General features: G+C 37.0%; 1 protein-coding gene across 1 annotated transcript in view; it reads left to right on the forward strand.

The window, feature by feature from the left end:
• DENND4C (DENN domain containing 4C) overlaps positions 1 to 20,618 on the forward strand; it is a 123,102-nt gene that overhangs the window by 90,250 nt on the left and 12,234 nt on the right. The window contains exons 21-30 of the mRNA XM_047064862.1: positions 2,814 to 2,936; positions 3,950 to 4,096; positions 5,622 to 6,784; positions 10,381 to 10,558; positions 11,267 to 11,376; positions 11,674 to 11,849; positions 15,589 to 15,771; positions 16,700 to 16,895; positions 19,152 to 19,397; positions 20,486 to 20,603. Coding sequence (XP_046920818.1) covers positions 2,814 to 2,936; positions 3,950 to 4,096; positions 5,622 to 6,784; positions 10,381 to 10,558; positions 11,267 to 11,376; positions 11,674 to 11,849; positions 15,589 to 15,771; positions 16,700 to 16,895; positions 19,152 to 19,397; positions 20,486 to 20,603 — 2,640 coding nt within the window. The remainder of the gene's footprint in view (positions 1 to 2,813; positions 2,937 to 3,949; positions 4,097 to 5,621; positions 6,785 to 10,380; positions 10,559 to 11,266; positions 11,377 to 11,673; positions 11,850 to 15,588; positions 15,772 to 16,699; positions 16,896 to 19,151; positions 19,398 to 20,485; positions 20,604 to 20,618) is intronic.

Below are 20,618 nucleotides of genomic sequence, written 5' to 3' on the forward strand. Positions count from 1 at the left end.
TGAGATCATGACCTGAGCCGAAGCCGGACGCTCAACCGACTGAGCCACCCAGGCGCCCATAACAGTTTTTTAAATTTAAGTAATCTCTACCCCCAGCATGGCGCTCAAACTCAGGACCCTGAGATCAAGAGTCTCATGCTCTTCTGACTGAGCCAGCCAGGTGCCTCCTTAATAACATTTCTTTTCTCTAGCTTACTTTATTATATACACAAATGACATATAACATGTGTGTTAACTGACTATTTATATTATTGGTAAGGCTGCCAGTCAACAGGCTGGTAGTTAAGTTATTGGGGCGTCAAAAGTTACATGTGGATTTTTGATTGTGTGGGGTGGGAAGGCCAGCACCTCTGACCCCTGTGTTGTTCAAGGGTCAGCTGTGTATGTTTTGTTTCATGCCTCGTTGACACACTTTACGGTGACTCTCTAGGAACTAAGTGTCAGTTGTGGTGTAGTTTTACGTTAGTCTTCAGTCTTCGTCTCAGTTTTAAATGATAGAACTTTAAAGCCAGAAAGACTTATTTAAACCTTTATCTTGAAGTTATTTCACACTTACAGAAATGTTGCAAGTACAGTACAGAGAACCCTCGAATAAATTATATTTAGATTCATTCAATTTTAGCTTGCCATATCTGCTTTACCATTTTCTTTCTGTACACATATGCACATTGTTTTCCTAAGTCATGTGACAGCAGGTTGTAATACATCTTGCCTTTTTACCTTTTGATACTTTGATGGTATTTTTCTCTGATAAAACCATAGTATAGTTACCAAATTTAGGAAAATATTGACATACTACTTGAGTCTGTAGTCTACATTCCAGTTTTGTCAATTGCTGTAATATCCTTTGTGGCATTCTAGCTCCCTCGTTTAGTCTCCTTTAACCTGGCACAGTTCTTTACCCTTTTCCTTTACCTTTTCGTCTTTGTCTTTTCATGACCCCGCCATTTGGAAGAATTCAGTCCAGTTATTTTGTGGAATGCTCCTTGGTTTGAGTTGGTCTGATGTTTCCTTGTGATTAGATTGGGTTGTACGTCCATGGCTCTACTACAAAAGTGATGTTGTATCCTTCTTAGATTATCACATCTCAGAGGCACACAGTATCTGTCTGCTTCTTATTGGTGATACTGATTTTGATCACCTTGTCTTAGCATTTGGTTTCTCTTAGTTATTATTCTTGCCCATGTGGATAATAAGCTACCAGTGAAGAGACTCTGAGAGTATGCAATAATGCCCTCTTTTTCATCACACTTTTTCTTATGAATTTAGCATACATCAATAATTCTTGAACCAGTCTTTACTATGATGGTTTTAAAGCAGGTGATTTTACCAATGCTATCCTCCCTCCACATTTGTAAGATGATATTCTATTGTATGTCCTTTGGTTTCATCATTTTACTCTGACATATCCCCTATCATGTTTTTGAACACTTCCTTTCTTACACAACAAAATGTTCCTGGCTCATTCTTGTACCTTTCCTGCCTGAGATTTGAAATCAGCTGTTTCTTCAAGGATCCCAGATTCCTTTCAATGGGCAATAGATTCTAGAAGCCAATATCTGGACTCTAGGTATGCTTACTGCTACAGGGTATTACTGCTTCTGGACTTTTTCAGCAGAGACAGAAAATATATATATATTTGAAAATATGTATGTATGTATGTTTTAGAAATACTTCCATTTTCTTAAAAAAATTTTTTTTTTATGTTTAGTTTTGAGAGAGAGAGAGAGAGACAGACAGCACAAGTGGGAGAGGGGCAGAGAGAGAGGGAGACACAGAATCCGAAGCAGTCTCCAGGCTCTGAGCTGTCAGCACACAGCCCGATGTGGGGCTCAAATTCATGAACCACGAGATGATGACCTGAGCTGAAGTCAGATACTTAATCAACTGAGCTACCCAGGCACCCCAAAATACTTCCATTTTCAAATCAACCCCATAAGTTTTTCTTTGCCTTCCTTCATTTCATTTTTAAAAAATCTCTCTTCATCATTATGTTTACTCATTTGCTCAGTCTTGCAGTACACATAAAATAATTTCAGAATTGCTACATCTATTACTCTGTGAGAAACAGACTTTCTAAGGAGTTGAGAATTTGTCAGTATTATCCCCCTGGCTTAGAGTATGTACTCAAGATTATGTGTTCAGAAGTTTCTTCAATCAGTCCTTTCCTCCTCCCCCACCATTCCCCATCCTTTCAGTGTGATTATTCATGTGAAATACAGTTGGTCTCATTTGTTTCTGTTTGCATTCAATTTTAGTTACTATTCTCCTCCCAGTTTTGCTGATTTAATTTTTTTGAATATGTAGAAGTTGATACATTTCCAAAAATAAAAACAACACAATAAGCTGTATTTAGGGAAGTTTCTTCCCTCTTTATCCTTCCAGCGTATTTTCCCCCACCCCTTGTCATTAACCAGTTTTATTGTTTTCTGGTTTATTATTTCTGCATTTCTTTTTGCAAAAGTAAGCAGATATGTTTGTTTTATTTCTTCTTCTTTCTTACACAAAGTGTAGCATTCTGTAGACATCCTCCAAAACAAACTTTTCAAAACATCTTACCCAAATCTATTAGTTTACAGATGAGGAAACTAAGGTTCAGTGCTTCTAAATTTTTTAGTCTTTGATGTTCCTGTTTTTACTGTTCTTTGCTTCTTATCATTTGTTTAAAATGCTCTGTGTGCTTTGTGAGCTTTCTTGTCTTCCTTTTCTGTAAGTTTAATCGTGTAAATCAATGGAATTCTCTTTTGACATTTTATAGCTGGACTATGAGTATATGAAAACATTTACATGTAAGCTTGCATTCTTTTTAACAGGTGGTCAGTCTGACCAAGGCTATGGGTCTAAGGATGAACTTATAAAGGATGACGCAGAAATTCATATGCCTGAAGAACAAGTAGCAAGAGAATTGATAACTAAAACAAAAGTGCAAACAGAAGGTTGAGTACTGATATTTGCTAGCTTTACTTAGAAAAATACTGTAGTTTTTTTTTTCCTCTTAAGATTTCTTTAGTAATCTTTACACCCAATGTAGGGCTCAAACTCACAACACTGAAATACAGGGTCACATGCTCTACCGACTGAGCTAGCCAGGTGCCCCTGTCTTAATTAAGTCTTATTTGATAATTTTGATGATAATTTCTAGAAAGAAATGTAAGGCCTGGGCTTATAAGATACTATGTAATGTTAGCTATGGATAGAATGAGTAGTTTCTGAATTTTAGAATTCAAGAGATGTTTTAGAGACAGTAGGTCAACCCTCAATTTTGTAGGAAAGTGTGATCCATTGACGTATTGATTTGCCAAAGTCAAATAGCTATTTTGTGATAGAACCAAGACTGAACTTGAAGTCCTCAGACTTGTGTTCCCAGTGCCTGTTTTATTTTAAAATGCCATTTCACTAGAAGTCCTTCAAATATCTAAGTAGGTATTTTTCATTGGTAGGTTAAATACAGTGTGTGTGGTTTTCCTGTTTGTTTGTTTTTATTTTTTTGTTTTTTAATGGGACTCATTGAGGTAGATATGGTTTGTAGTAATCATTTTATGCAAATGTGGAAGAATTTTCTGGCTTCATGGTAATAAAATGTTCTTCCTATCCTCTTACATAAATACTTTCCTTCAATGATGTCACTTATTTTATGCTCCAGAGTTATGCAGAAGCAAGCCCCTCTCCTGCTTTACAGGTGATGAGAGTATGTTTGAAGTCCAAAGCCTTAATTTATTCACAGGAGTGCTCAAGTTAGCATTATTGATGCTACAATAAAGCATTTATTTCAGTCAATGCTGGCAACATTTATGGCATAAAGTAAATTAGACACAGTAAATTAGTAATAAAATAGTTATATATTCACTCACACTTAGAGAAAAATATAAAAGAATAAAATATTATAAAAATCAACATACGGTTTCTGTGCAGTATAAGTAGGAATAACATCCAAATATCTTTTTCCCAGAAGTGTGTGATGTCTCTGCTGTTGTAGCAAAACTGTCACAACCTAGTGCAGAGTCACAGAGTCCTACTGAGCCTCCTGCATGGGGCAGCAGTATTGTGAAAGTTCCATCTGGTATATTCGATCTCAATGGCAGGAAAAGCAGCACTGGTGAGTCTTTACATAATGATTTCTAAGTATTTAAAATATACTTCTACAGATATATATGTCTTTAATGACATTAAATTGATGACCTAATTGTGATGAACATGCTAAATTTAGAGCCAGAAGTAAGTTTGAATCCTTTAAATTGGCTAAAGAAGTTGTTACTTAAAATGTTTAGTGTTTAAAAGGAGAGGTATTTATTGTGTCCAGTTGTTACTGGGAATACATTTTCTTGTTGCAGTGCCTGTTCTCAGTTTGGTCTCTCTTTCTCATGGTAGATAATTAGAGAGGACTGCAGGGCCTCCTATACTCATTAAGAGCAAAGAGGCAGAGATGTTACTAAATCCAAAGGGGTTTTGTATGGCAATGGAAAGGCAATGGAAGAAAAAGATTCATATCACTATGCTTTACTACACAAAAATACCAGTGGGTTTTTAATTTGGCCAGTTTTTATAGGTATCCTGAGCCACTTACTTGTGATTAAGTATTTGTTTTTTTGTTTTTATGTTTTTTTATAAATTTTTTTTAACGTTTATTTATTATTGAGTTACAGAGACAGACAGAGCATGAGCATGAGAGGGTCAGAGAGAGGGGGAGACACAGAATCTGAAGCAGGTTCCAGGCTCTGAGCTGTCAGCACAGAGCCCAACATGGGACTCGAACTCACAAACCGCGAGATCATGACCTGAGCCGAAGTCAGATGCTTTACCAACTGAGCCACCCAGACGCCCCTGTTTTTATGTTTTTTTAATGTTTACTTATTTTTGAGAGAGAGAGAGAGAGAGCAGGGGAGGGGCAGAGAGAGAGAGGGAGACACAGATTTCGAAGCAGGCTCCAGGCTCTAAGCTGTCATCACAGAGCCCAATGCAGGGCACGAATTCATGGACCACGAGATCATGACCTGAGCCGAAGTCAGACGCTTAACCGACTGAGCCACCCAGGTGCCCCTGTTTTTTTGTTTTTTTTTTTTTTTAAGTTTATTTATTTATTTTGAGAGAAGAGAGCACAAGTCGGGGAGGGGCAGAGAGAGAGGGAGAGAGAGAATCCCAAGCAGACTTCGAACTGTCAGTATGGAGCCCAACCCAGGGCTCAAACCCATGAACCATGAGATCATTACCTGAGCCAAAATCAACAGTGGGACGCTTAACTGACTGAGCCACCCAGGCTCCCCAGAATATATTTTTTAAATTGAGTGTAGAACTCTTAAAATGTAAAATATATTTATAGGTCTGTATTTGTTGATAGGTTTTAGTGAACAATACAGGAATACACAGCATACATTGCTTGATTGTTAAATGTGTATATGTATGCATAGAGGATGAAAGGCAGATAATACATTACAATGTTACTTCTGGGAGGCAGGATTGAATGGAGGCCTTTTATTGTTCTTTTTTTGTGTACTTTCTTTGTACCTTCTAAACTTTCTGAATCTTACTCTATGTGTCGCTTTTCAAAAACCAGAAAAGACACTTTCGTAAAAGTTATATCGGAAAATAGAGTTCCGTTTTTAATATTGTACCTTCCCTTTTAGGTAGTACATCAAATGTGCCATTTTCTACTCAAGATCCAGTTGAAGATGCAGTTTTTGAAGTTACTAATCCCAAGAAGAATGGTGATAGAGGAGATAAAAGACAAAAGCATTTCCCAGAGAGGAGTTGTAGTTTCAGTTCTGAAAGTCGAGCTGGAATGTTGCTTAAGAAGAGCAGTTTGGATCTGAATTCAAGTGAAGTGGCTATTATGATGGGAGCAGATGCCAAGATTCTCACAGCCGCACTGGCCTGTCCTAAGACTTCTCCACTCCGTGTTGCGAGCACCCACAGCTTTGAGACTGCTAACAGTTGTCATCTAGTTGATACTAGGACTCGTGTGTCTGAAAGCACTTGGGATTCCGAGCACAGATCTTCTTCGGTATTAGAGATGCTTGAAGAGAGCCAAGAGCTCCTGGAACCTGTGATTGAGGACAGTGCAGCGAAAACTACTATGAAAAAGGACGCATGTGACAGTCTCCAGAATGATAGTAATCAGCCCAGAGACTTGAAAGTAGAACCCAAAGATGTAATAAATAAGAGGAGTAGTTTACATGGTGTTGTTAAAGCTATTGAGAGGGAGGATGTTGAAACTGGACTAGATCCTTTGTCTCTTTTGGCCACTGAATGTACTGGAGTAAAATCTCAAGATTCTGAAGATAAGATGTCTTCTCCAGTTATTGCACGCAATCTGGCTGATGAAATTGAAAGCTATATGAACCTAAAGAGTCCTTTGGGTAGCAAGTCTGCTAGTATGGAATTACATGGAGAGGGAAGCAGAGAGTCTGGCACCATCACTGCATGTATTCACTCTCTAGAGAGGCGATCAAGCCTACCTTTAGAGCACGGTCCGGCAGCACAGGAAGTTCCTGAAAGTGAAAAGAGCTCTCCTGCAGAATCTAGGTCTAAAGCTTTCACTGGGCGTTTCAAGCAGCAGACTCCCTCTCGTGCTCACAAAGAACGTTCACCTTCTCTGTCAGCACTAGTGCGGTCTTCACCACATGGCTCGTTGGGCTCTGTGGTAAACTCTTTGTCAGGACTAAAGCTAGATAATATACTCTCAGGACCCAAGATCGATGTCCTCAAATCTGGCATGAAACAAGCAGCTACGGTAGCCAGTAAGATGTGGGTAGCTGTAGCGTCTGCCTATAGCTACTCAGATGATGAGGTAAGAGTGTTTTATGTGTGTGGTCTATCTGATACTGGCATGTTTCTCATATTTTTTATATGTAAATTATTATTCAGAGATTGCTGGTAACTTTGGTGTTTTAACTTGAGGCATATGTTACTTCTTCCTTGAAGTGACCTGAACCTAAATGTGAGGAAATTAATAATAAAGAAATAGAATATCAGGACTACTTTATAATTCCATAGATCATTCTGAACTAACACATTGTTTCTTTGAAAGTACTGATGATTAATACTTAATAATGCCATGTTATGTTTGCATAGCGCGTCACTTTTTTTTTTTAATTTTTTTTTTTAACGTTTATTTATTTTTGAGAGAGAGAGAGACAGAGCACGAACGGGGGAGGGGCAGAGAGAGAGGGAGACACAGAATCGGAAGCAGGCTCCAGGCTCTGAGCCATTAGCCCAGAGCCCAATGCGGGGCTCGAACTCACGGACCGCAAGATCGTGACCTGAGCTGAAGTCGGACGCTTAACCGACTGAGCCACCCAGGCGCCCCATAGCGCTTCACTCTTAAATAACTTTTATCTATGTTAGCTCTTACATATATGTGAAATCACTCTGCAACTTAGCCTACATATTTCATACTGCATCACAAAAACTGCTAATTCTTTTGAAAATTATTGTAAAGAGAATTAGTCATTAGACCTTTTTATGAAGTAGAAGTGGGGAAATTTTGCTTATTTGTTTTATAGAAAAAATTTAATTAAAATGTCACCTTTGTGTTTACAGAATTATATAGTACTTAGGCACTTTAGTAGAAAACACAAACATTTATAAGTGTTCACCACTATGTCACAGGTACTCTCATAAGCTATATATCTATTTTGATAATTTTCATAGCAATCCCACACATCGGTACTGTTGGCATCCCTGTTTTATAGATGAGGTATCTAAGAGTTAGAGAGGTTAATTAATTTCTCCAGGTCCACACAACTAGTGAGAGGCAGAACTAGAATTTGAACTCTGGGAGGTTGACTCTAGAGTCCATGCTTTTAAACTACTGTAATAGCAAAGAAGAAAGCAGTATCTTAGAAGGGGTTCCAGTAGGGGGCTGTCCAAAAAGAGCAAAGCAGGTGATATGTAAGTTGGGTTTGGGTGGATAAATTTTAAATTTTGGGTTAGTCAAAGTGATAAGGTGGTACAAGGTGTATCTGAGAGAATAATGTGAAAAAGCATGGAGGCATAAACCATGCATTTTCAAGATAATACACAATCCATCTCAGATTGCTAAAGTTCTAAATAGGAAGCTAGAGACATAGGAAATGAAATTGGACAAATAAGATTTATATACCATTTGAAAGAAAACTTTATTCTATAGGCAAACTATTAATTGAATCAAAAGTACAATACTGAGTACTATAAGACACAGTTGCATTTTATTGCATTTTAAAGAGCTTACAAGGTCAGTGAAGGAAAGGCCAAATAAACTAGTTTCAAAAGTATCTTAACCTTGCTTTGTGTTAAAGTAAACTAATCAAATGAGCCACTTGAGTTCTGAAATTTTATCTAACAGTGTTAATAATAATAAAACCTTTCTACAGAGTAATTTGACTTGGAATGTGTGACTCTAAATTCTAGGTGGTCACAGACCTTAATCTTTCTTTTCTTTTTATTGCTATGGCCCTGGTACTAGAGCCTGACAGAGGCAAATAGGTTATACCTAGTAAATATTTTCAAATGAAGGAATGGATACAAAGTCCATAAAAAACGTTTATAACTTTTATCCAGAATTTAATCTAAGGAAATAATTATGTGTAAAAATAACTCGAAAGAATTCATCAGTGTAACTTATATAAAATTTAAGAGCATTCTGAATATTTAAGCAATAGAGATTTACTAAATGCATAACAGTACATCAGTAAACTGGATTAGGTTTCAGGGGTTTAAATAATGTAGATTTAATGACATTAAAATACATTATATGAGAATAAGTTAAAAATAATATCTTATTTTGTAAAAATGTATTATATATGCATATTTTAAAATGACTAGAAAGACATACATCAAGATTTTGATTATGCTGTGTAGTGTTGGTAATATAAATGCTTTTTTTTTTTTTTTTTTTTTTTGAGAGAGAGAGAGAAAGTACAGGAAAGGGGGAGAGAGTGAGAGGAGAAAAATAAGAATCTCAAGCTGGGCTCCATCTCACGACCATGAGATCATGACTTGAGCCAAAATCAAGAGTCAGACACCTAACTGACGGAGCTACCCAAGCACCCCACTATTAGGTGCTTTTATTTCCTGTTTTGCATGTCTGTTTAAGTTTTATATCATTTAACATGGTTTTATAATAAGACACAAGTGTTCTTTAAAGCAAAAATCAAAAAGGAGGGGCTCCTGGGTAGCTTATTTAGTTAAGTGTCTGACTCTTGATTTTAGCTCAGGTCATGATCTCATGATTTGTGAGATTGAGCCCCGCATCGAGCTCTGCGCTAACAGCACGGAGACCACTTGGAATTCTTTCTCTCCTCTCTCTTTCCTTTCCCTGCTCACGTTGTCTCTCTCTCTCTCTCAAAATAAATAAACATTTAAAAAAATCAAAAAGGAAACTGCTTATTGAAATGTTTTCTTTTTTTTTTTTTTAATTTTTTTTCAACCTTTTTTTATTTATTTTTGGGACAGAGAGAGAGCATGAACGGGGGAGGGTCAGAGAGAGAGGGAGACACAGAATCGGAAACAGGCTCCAGGCTCTGAGCCATCAGCCCAGAGCCTGACGCGGGGCTCGAACTCCCAGACTGCGAGATCTTGACCTGGCTGAAGTCGGACGCTTAACCGACTACGCCACCCAGGCGCCCCTTGAAATGTTTTCTATCTAAAGTGTCAACAGTCACTTGCAGGAGTTCAGAACTACAGTGTTTGGAACTTTATTCATATTTTATGCCTCTAATATTGATCTTTTTCAGATGATATAATTAAAAGTTGGAGTAGTTAAATAATTTCTGCAAGGTCATATACATAATATATGATGGTGAGCCAAGACCACAGTCTGGCTGACTGACTTTAAAGCCCTTACTGTGTTTGTGCTGGGGTGCCCAATTCCAATGGAGACAGTGGGCTCCTGGAGTTACTTCATTTTATGATATTGATTATTTAAAAAAAAAAATTTAATGTTTTATTTATTTTTGAGACAGGGAGAGAGCATGAACAGGGGAGGGTCAGAGAGAGGGAGACACAGAATCAGAAACAGGCTCCAGGCTCTGAGCAGTCAGCACAGAGCCCGACGCGGGGCTCGAACTCATGGACCGAGAGATCATGACCTGAGGCGAAGTTGGACGCTTAACCAACTGAGCCACCCAGGCACCCCATATGATATTGATTATTGAGAAACACTTCAACATACACCAGGGGCACAACAAAATCTTAAAGTGTTGTAGGTCATTACTCGAATATCTTAGAGTGTGGAAAGGAAATTCCCAATAATGCTGAGAAGAGTTCATGGTTTTGAAAAATAAGGGGATGATAATTTACATAAGAATTCCAGAGAAGTTTAATTCCATAAAGGGTGGAATGAATATATTCTCATTGGAGAAGGTATTATTTATGTATGTGGGGTTTTATTCTTTTCAATTAAAGGAGGAAACTAACAGAGATTACAGCTTCCCCGCTGGCCTTGAAGACCATATTTTGGGGGAGAATATGTCACCTAACACGAGTGTCTCAGGGTTGGTTCCCAGCGAACTTACCCAGAGCAACACAAGCCTTGGCAGTAGCAGCAGCAGTGGAGATGTAGGAAAACTGCAATACTCAACAGGTATGGAAAGGATTGCCGTCTGCTACAAGTTATATGCCCGTACCTTTCCCTGCCACTATTGCATGTGCAATAAGCCCCATTTGTTGAGATGAGCTGACAGATTTTTTATATGACCACACCATACTATCACTTATTTTATATGATCTCTAAGTAGTATAGTCACCTAAGTTTATTTTTAGTTGTGTTTGTGGAGTATATCATTAGTTCTCAAACTTTAGTGTGTGTCAGAATCACATGGGGGATTAGTTTAAAAATATATACAAATGTCCAAGCTCTAGGCTAAAGCTTTTGAGACTGTATCTGTGGGACGGGGGCCTTAGGAATATATATTTTTAACTAGTGCTGTAGGTAAATAGAATGTATACCAGAGTTTGAGACTCCCTAGGCTATGTCACTGTCATTTCTTAGTACTTAATTATTTTTTTTAAGTCTGTTTTTTCCAACGTTCTATTATGAGAAATTTCAAATGTCCTGAATAGTTGAAAGAATCATATAGTGAACAATCATATATTGATTCTCCACCTAGATTTAACTATTGTTAACTTTAGATATATATATATATATATATATGTATAGAAATTTTATACTGAACCATTTGAAAATAAATTGCAGACGTCATCATACTCCCCCTTAAATGCTTTAGTATGCATTTCCAAAGAATAAGGGCATTCTCACACATAGTGTGTTATGACATTTACTTCTCTCTAGGTGAACCTCCATTTCCAAGAAGTGTAAAAGGGCAGGACTTTGAAAAATCAGACCATGGTTCTTCTCAAAACACCAGCATGTCTAGCATCTATCAGAATTGTGCAATGGAGGTAAAAGTTCTGCCTTCTGCGCGTGATAACGTGGCTGTACACATTTTTATTTCAGAATGGTATTTAGCAGAATTCTTTGATGCCATTGTGGGCAGAAGAGTAAATCATTTTGTTGAATTTGCTTCCTGTCTTATGTAAGTAAGGCCATAAACTGGTAGCTTTATCTGTAAAGTGATTAAACTATTCAGTCCAAATTTGATCAGCAAAATAAATAAAATTCTGTGTCCCCAGAGGATGGCCTGTTAAGATGACTTTTTGCTGTGGAGGTTCTCAGTGTTCGCACTTTTCTGCTCTTAGGTTTTGATGTCAAGTTGTTCACAATGCAGAGCTTGTGGAGCGTTAGTTTATGATGAAGAAATTATGGCTGGATGGACGGCAGATGATTCAAATTTGAATACAACCTGTCCATTCTGTAAAAGCAACTTCTTGCCTCTTCTCAATATAGAATTTAAAGACTTGAGAGGCTCTGCAAGGTTAGTATTGTCAAAGCTCCCTTAAGAGGTGAGTGTCCTCCCAGAAGGCATAACTCCTGGGAGAAAAATGAAATAGTTATGGTACACTCCAGGTGTCCCTTTCCTTTCTCTCCTTCACTTTCAGTATTTGTGTGGAAAATACTAGCACTACAGGAGACTACTTTTCCATTTTATTTAACATATGATTACCAGTAGTAGTTAATTCTTAGAGCTGAACTGTATAGATAATTCAAAACTTTAATATTTATCATTATTTTAAACTTTCTGTCTCAGCTGTCTTACATCTTCTAGAAGAAAAAATGAAGGTGTAGGGGACGGGGTTTTTTTTGACTCTTCTAACGTGTTGCCTCTTTATGGTAGTGCTCTGTGTGGCATAATGACCGAATTCTAGGCAATAGAAAGACTAGCTGATCTAGTAATTAAGTAATTGGGAGTTTGGTAACTGCTTACCTAAGTAATTATACTTAATATTCTATTTGTTTTATGGAACAGATGAACTTACCTTTCTACCTTTAGCTGCTTTTAAAAAAATTCTCCAGTTGTACAGGTATTTCTTCTTAGCTTAATTTTTCCTTTTAGCTTCAGGTGTGGAGCTGAGTGGAATCATACTCTAATTCCTGATGCACTATCATCATTGGTTTGTGCAAGGGCCCTCTTTTATTAGCTCTACCCCCCCAGCCCCTGCCATTCCCATTCTCATTCCTTTATCCAACAAAGACATTGCCTCTACGGTGTGTGATGTCTCTTTGAATATATATCCTCATGAAATACATTGTTTTTCACAATTATGCATTTTTAACTTACATAATTAGAATACTGTTGAACATATCTATTTTTATTATTAAGTTTAAAATCTGAGTTGCTATATGTACATCTAATTTATTCCTTTTTCTCCTGTAGGAAGTTAATATCTCATTTTAGTCATCCAATATCCTGTTGTTGTTTCAGTTGTTTCCAGTATTGTGTTACTATAAATATCACTGCAGTGATGCAGTGCACTGTAAAATATATCTCTCTCTAAACTTGTGAAGAATAGTAGTCTTAGGAGTGAAGTCATTAGGTCATTTTCATGCATGATTTGAATAAACAGTGGAAGATTGCTTACCACATGACAACACCCCCACTGTTAGTGCCCAAGAATTCTCATTTCTGTATATCCTTACCAGCATTTGGTATTATCATTTCTTCTGGTCTTTGTCTTCTAATGAGTATAAAGTGGTATCTTGTTTTTGTTGGAATTTTTCTGAATATTAGTGAGTTTATCTCTTCATATACTTGTGAATTACTCCAGCATTTTATTTTTTTAAAGTTTATTTATTTATTTTGAGAGAGAGCAGGGAGGGGCAGAGAGACGGGGGAGAGAGAGGTTCCCAAGCAGGTTCCTGCTATCAGTACAGAGCCTGACATGGGGCTCAATCTCACATACAATGAGATCATGACTTGAGCTGAAATCAAGAATCGGATGCTTTACTGACTGAGCCGCCCAGACACTTCCCCCAGCATTTTCTATGAATTACCTGTTTATACCTTGTCCATTTTTATATTAGCTTTCTTTTTCTTGTTGATGTCTGTCTCGAATATTCTTGATATTAATTCCTTAAAATAATGTCTTTTGATGTCATTATCCATTAATTTTCCACCTTATGATTTGTGCTTTTGGAGCTTGTTTTTGTTTTTTTGTTTTTTAAATGTTTTATTTATTTTTGAGAGAGAGAGAGAGAGAGAGAAAGAGAGAGAGAGACAGAGTACGAGCAGGGGAGGGGCAGAGAGAGAGAGGGAGACAGAATCCACAAAGCAGGCTCCAGGCTGTGAGCTGTCAGCACAGAGCCTGACATGGGGCTTGAACCCGTGAACCACGAGATCATGACCTGAACCGAAGTCGGACGCTTAACCAACTGAACCACCCAGGCGCCCCATTTTGGAGCCTTGTTTTAAAAGTTGTTTGCCATCTGTAGGACATGAAGATTTTCTCTTAAAGTTTCTTTTGTTAGCTGTATATTTTACCTCTGATATTTAGGTCTTTAATCCATCTGGAGTCCACCTTTGTGTTTGTGTATGATGGTAGGGATACAACTTTCCTTTTCTCCACGTAATGAGCTGGTTTTCCATCCTTTCTTCATTGATAGGTAGCAGCACCTTTATCACATTTCAAGTTCCCATGCACACCTTACCCTGGTTCTGTGTTCCCTGTTCTTTTTTGTCAATACTGTTTGTGTCGTGTCTGATTGATAAAGGAAGCTCCCCATCATGGAGTTTTAATTATTTATTTTGCTTAGAGCAACTTAGTTTCCCCTCCTCCCCGAAAAAGTCCCAACTGGAGTTTTCACTGGGATTGCAGCATTAGCTGTATAGATTTATTTGGGGAAAATGGACGTTTTTAGTGTTATTCTCTTATCTTTGAGCATGGTATGTATATATCTCCATTTTTTTAGATTATCCTTTGTGTCCTTTTAATAGGGTCTTAAATTATTCTCCCTAGTCTTACACTTTTTTGTTGTGTTAATTGTGCTTCTTAAGCTATTGTGTTAAGTACCTTATTTTATATTTTCTAAGTGAGTGTAAAGGAGCATTACTGATTTCCACCCCCAAATATGTCATTATGGAAAATTTCAAACTTGCTGTGAAGTTAAAAGACTTTTTTTTACAGTGACATCCAAATATCCATCTCTGTATTACTATTTTATTGTACTTTCTTTATCAACTGTCTATCCCTCCATCGATCCACCAATTTTTCTTATGTTTTTATTCATTTGAAAGAAGGTGTAGACATTATTAATACACTTCTCCCCCAAAGACTTGAGCATACATATTAACTAAAGTTCAATATTTGTTTACAGTTTTTTCTTTTGCAATAAAGTTGTATATAAGAAAATCTACAAATTTAAAACGTACCATTTGAAAATTGAATGTGGGGGAACCTGGGTGGCTCAGTTGGTTGAGCATCCGACTTTGACTTGGGTCATGATCTCGCAGTCCATGAGTTCAAGCCCCACATTGGGCTCGCTGCTGTCAGCACAGAGCCCGCTTTGGATTCTCTATCCGTGCACCCTCCTCCCACCTCTCTCTCTGTCCCCCTCCTGCACACACTCTTTCTCTCTCTCTCTGTCTCCCTCAAAAATAAATAAACATTTAAAAAAATTCAAAAGAAAATTGAATGTATACGTTTGTGCACACCAAACCTTTATCAAATACAGAATATTACTACAGCCTCAGGAAGTTCTCTTAATGTCCCTTGCAAGGCCCAACACTCACCCCATCCCCACCCAGAAAGAGATGGATAGAGATAAGACGAGAAGACGAAAACAAAATAATGAATAAAGGGGGAAAGAAATGACTAGAGACAAAATGGATATTTATGGGGGGAGGATATTATAAACAATTGTAGGTTAATATGTGATAAAATGCCATTGCTGCTCTTTTTCTTCTTTAACTCAGAAAATTAATGAAATATTTTGTTTTTCATATTCCTTCATAGCTTTCTTTAATGGTTCTCAAATCTGAAAGGATGTTGCATTGAACTGTAATGACTTTGAGACCTTTTTCATTTAAAAAAGTTTACGACAAGAGAGGAAGAGAGAATGGGGGGGGGGACTGTGTGTGTGTGTGTGTTTGAAATAGATGATACTTCTATGGATTGTAAAATTCCTCAGTGACTCCTTTACCATAAAGTGATTCTAAATACGAAATTTGGAGGATTCTAGGATTTTTAAAGACTTTTTCTGGATTGCTCCCTATTTAGCTTTTTCCTGAAACCAAGCACCTCTGGTGACAGTTTACAAAGTGGCAGCATTCCATTGGCAAGCGAATCTTCAGAGCACAAACCTGTGTCCGCTTCAGCAGAACCTGACTTGATCAACTTTATGGATTTCCCCAAACAAAACCAGACCATAACTGAAGAGACAACCTCTGCAATTGAATCAAGGTACTCTAGGGTACAGAGAGCTCTTCATTATAAATTGGGTACCCTTGTAAAAATTCCATCTTTAAAGACAGCCTTATGTAGGCGTAAGTTCTGGCATTTTATTTATTTAATTTATTTTTAAGTTTTTATTTATTCATTTAAGTAATCTCTACACCCAACTTGGGGCTCAAACTCATGACCCCAAGATCAAGAGCTGCACACTATACTGACTGAGCCAGCTAGGAGCCTCTAAGTTCTGGCATTTAAAAAATTAATATTAACTTTTTACTACAATACATTGTTTAAGTATCTAATAAACAAATGTGATGATCAATCGTTTTTGAAACTATGTTTAATGTTTTACAGTGTCCTTTTACAGAATGAACTTCTCTGTAGTAAAAAGTATTCAGTACCAGTTTCCAGAGACATATTTTCTTTACTGTGAAATACACCGCTTCCTCTTAAATACTGATTGAATCGGACGTTTATTCAGAGCCTGTTGTATGCTGAGCATTATGCTAAGCACTAAAAATAAAAAAGTAAGATCTAGTTTCTGCCCTTAGGTGGATCTTGGCCTGGTAGAGGTTAAATACTCATCTGTAATATCTAGTTGGACGCAGGATAATTCTAGGTGATTTTGTTAAATAAAGAGGAAATAATGTTTGAATAAAGCAACTGTGAATGGGCACTTAATCTTTTAAAAAGAATATCTATTGTCTACCCTTTGTCCTCTTCTTCCCATCTGTCACCAGAATTATCCATCCCATCCTGTTCTCCTGACCACTTTTACAGAAATGCCTGAAGAAAATTTAATCTTATAAGGTGGTACTGATTCTTCTCCGGTATATTCAGTTAGACTCAGAGTTCACTGTAGAAAATACTCTAGGTATACAAATTTTGAGATTGTATTACAGCACAAATACAGCATTTCTTCCTCATGTTTTTTAAGTGATGAAATAAAGAAAGCCGGTGGAGAAGTCCAAACCATGAAAATTTCATCTGTGCCTAATAGTTTATCAAAGCGAAATGTATCTTTGACGCGAAGTCACAGTGTTGGGGGTCCCTTGCAAAATATTGACTTTTCCCAGCGACCGTTTCATGGCATTTCAACAGTCAGTCTTCCCAACAGTCTGCAGGAAGTTGTGGTAGGTAACAACATCATAATTATCTGTGTGTTCGTGAAAGTATTTATTAGAATAGCACATAATCCATCTTTAGTAGCTTTTCTTTAACCATAAGTGATAAGATAAAGAGACTAAGAACTTTTTATTTTTTGATTGATTGATTTTTATTTATTTAAATTTTTATTTATTTTGAGAGAGAATGAGAGAATGGGGGGGGGCGGTTACAGGCAGAGAGAGAGGGAAAGAAAGAATCCCAAGCAGGCTCCGTGCAGAGCTGCATGCCAGGCTCAGTCTCATGAACTGTGAGACCATGACCTGAGCCAAAACCAAGAGTCAGATGCTCAACTGACTGAACCACCCAGGTGCCCCTAGACTAACAGCTTTTTAAGATTTCAAGTACATTCAAAAATAAAAGGAGTATACGGAGTCCCTTTGACCCATCATCTGGCTTCAGTAATTTTCAACTTATGGCCATTCTTCTTTTATGTATATCCTTATTCACTTCTTTCCTAGATTATTCTGAAATAAATTTCAAATATCATATATTCCATTTGTAAATATTTCAGTATGTAGTTCCTAAGAGATAAGGACTCTGAAAAATACATGCCACTATACAACCAAAAAAATCAAATTATTCAATCTCTGTTCAAATTTCTATTTTAAAAAATGTGAAGTATGTGTGTCTTCTGTAGTTTGAAGAATGAGGATCAAATAACATCTATGCATTACCAATTGGTTGATCTGTTTTTTAGTCATTTTACATCTGTAGACCCTCTTTTTTAGCCTTGCAACTGTATTTGTTGATTATGATGCTATAAATTGGTAAATTATATCTAGAAGCTTGATCACATTCAGGTTTTTGTTTGGTTGTTTATTTTTGTAAGACAATTGCAGTGGTAGAATGTTCCTCAATAGAAGACATGAACTTTCTTTGTGATGCTAGTAGCGATTAATGCCTCATTGCCTACATCAGATTATTCATTTCCAGCTTTCAAGGCTGGTAGTCTAATTGTCTTTATATATGTTGGATACATCTGTAAACAGAAACATCCTCCATGCTTTCTGTTTGCTTTTCCAAAAATGCAGTTTATTTTGGAAAGGTGGGACAAATATTTTTTCCTTTTACTTACCAGTTTTCAAAATAACAGGTTGGATTCCTAGCATCCTCTAAGGTGATGAATTAATTTGGAGGAATAGAGTATCATTATGAGCTCACTAATTTAAATAGGTTTACATCCATTGCCGTTGTTATCCTTATTAATATATCATCCATCTTTGATCAGCTAGAAGCCTCTACAGGTTGGTGTTTTAGTTCTTTTGACACATCTCTAGCAGCCTTTTTCTAATTTTTTTACAAAGCTTCTTTGCTTTCTTATATGACAAGATGTTTCATGCTCATGTTAATATTTCTTTCTCTAGACCTAGAATCAGCCATTTCTCTAAGAAGCTCTGGTTCATTTTTGAGGAAATGGTATTTGGAGACCACAGCCTGGGCACTAGGGGTACCCATTAATGAGTTGGTCATAAGCATTTTATTCTGATTATAATTTGCACAACTTAGAAAGTCTGAATTGGCATCGTTTTCCTTTGTTTGTAAGACTGCTCTTTAGCTGTTGCAATCAAATGTGAAAGCACATTAGATATAATTCTAAAAGGAGTCATCAAATAATATTAACACAAAAATTGCCCCATCTATTTAGATTGTAGGAAGAAGATAGAGTCAACTTTTTTTTTTTTTGGAATAATCATAAATATCTGAAATGTAGTATTTCTTTCTGTTTTGTTTTTGAGAGAGAGCATGTGTGTGCAAGAACACACACTAGCAGGAGAGCAGCAGAGGGAAAGAGAGAATCCCAAGCAGGCTCCATGCTCAACACAGAGCCTGATGCAGAGCTCAGTCTCACAACCATGAAAACCATGACCTGAACTTAAATCAAGAATCGGATGCTTAACCGACTGAGCCACCCAGGCATCCCTGAAATGTAGTATTTTTTTTGTAAAAGTTGAAAAGGAAAAAAAAATCAATCTGATAGAGAAACTCTGTATGTTTAGGGTCTGTCTCTGGATTATTTTCTTTTGTAATCATTTAACGTAAGGGCATTTATGATTAAGTACTTTCTTTTCTTTTTTTAGGTTTTCATTAGCGTATACTGCATGTGGCAATGGTTCTGAAGTAACTGATTTTGAAAGGATAGAGCATAATCTCCTTGAGAAGTACTCTTAAACATACACAGAATAGATAATATTCACTTCTTTCTGTATTTTTATTTTTTAAAGGATCCTTTAGGAAAAAGACCCAATCCTCCCCCTGTTTCTGTGCCCTACTTGAGTCCTCTAGTGCTTCGTAAAGAACTTGAATCTTTGCTAGAAAATGAAGGTGATCAAGTGATTCACACATCCTCTTTCATCAATAAACATCCAATCATTTTCTGGAACCTCGTTTGGTATTTCAGACGTTTGGACCTTCCTAGTAACTTGCCAGGACTTATCCTCACATCTGAACATTGTAATGGAGGTGTACAGGTAGGGTACCAACTTCTATACTTGTACTACGTTGGTGTTGGTTAGAATGAGGCTTAACTTCAGAGTAACAAGTGTACAACAACAGTGCCTTAACGAGATGTACGTTATTTCTCTCTCACGTCAAAGTTTGGGAAGGTGGTCCTGGGATGATGTAGTCTTAGGGACCTGAGATCCTTCTGTCTTTTTGGTCAGCTGTGTATAACCTCCATTTCCAAGTTCTATACCTGGTCCAGGATGGCCTCTCTATTTCTAGCCATCATGTCCCTATTCCAGCCAGCAGTAAGGATAAAAATGAATGGAGAAGAATGTGTCTTCTTTCTGTAGGGATGGTTCCTGGAGTTGTACATAACATTTCTCTATGTATCTGTTTGGCCTAAACTTAGTTATATGGTCATACCTAGTTTGCAAGGGTGGCTAGAAAAGGTAGCTTTTATTCTGAACTATCATTATCACCAATTGACCTTCTCACAACAACTTTATTTTAAAGGACTCCTCTTATGAATGTTTTTCAGATGATATAATTAAAAGTTGGAGAAGTTAAGTAATTTCCACAGGGTCACACACCTGCTACGTGACGGGGAGCCAAGACCACAGTCTGGCTGTCTGACTTTAAAAGCCCTTACTGTACTTGGGCTGGGGTGCCCGATTCCATTGGATAGTGGGCTCCTAGAGTTCCTTCATTTATAATATTGATTAGAGACACCCCAACACACACCAGGGGCACAAGAAAATATTTTCTTAAAGTATTACCCTCTATTTTGACTCATTTATTTTAAGTAACAGCACAAGATAGTAGAAACTATTGTACTTTCTCTACCTTAAAATTTGTTCTAATGGTGACTAATCTTTCATGTGGCCACTGTGCCAGTTACCAAGTTGTCTTTGCAATCTGTGGAAGTAGGAATGAAAAATCTGCACCTCAGAAAGTAGGAATATGTATCAATACAAATAAAAATCAAAATTTTTTGCTTAGAATTTTAGGTCCACAGTTTCAAAAGAACGCTTTTATTTTATATAACCAAGCTTTGCTAGATCCACTGGTAATTATTATGCTTAGAGTACTAATACTTTCTATTGATCTCTTTTAGCTTCCTCTGTCATCTCTGTCCCAGGATAGCAAACTTGTGTATATTCAGCTATTATGGGATAATATCAACCTTCATCAGGAACCAGGAGAACCTTTGTATGTCTCATGGAGGAATTTTAGTAAGTAAATTAGAA

The sequence above is a fragment of the Lynx rufus genome, unplaced genomic scaffold (assembly GCF_022079265.1).
Source record: "Lynx rufus isolate CCGP_SWC_20201006 ecotype Redwood Valley unplaced genomic scaffold, mLynRuf1.p SCAF_10, whole genome shotgun sequence".
Taxonomy (NCBI): domain Eukaryota; kingdom Metazoa; phylum Chordata; class Mammalia; order Carnivora; family Felidae; genus Lynx; species Lynx rufus.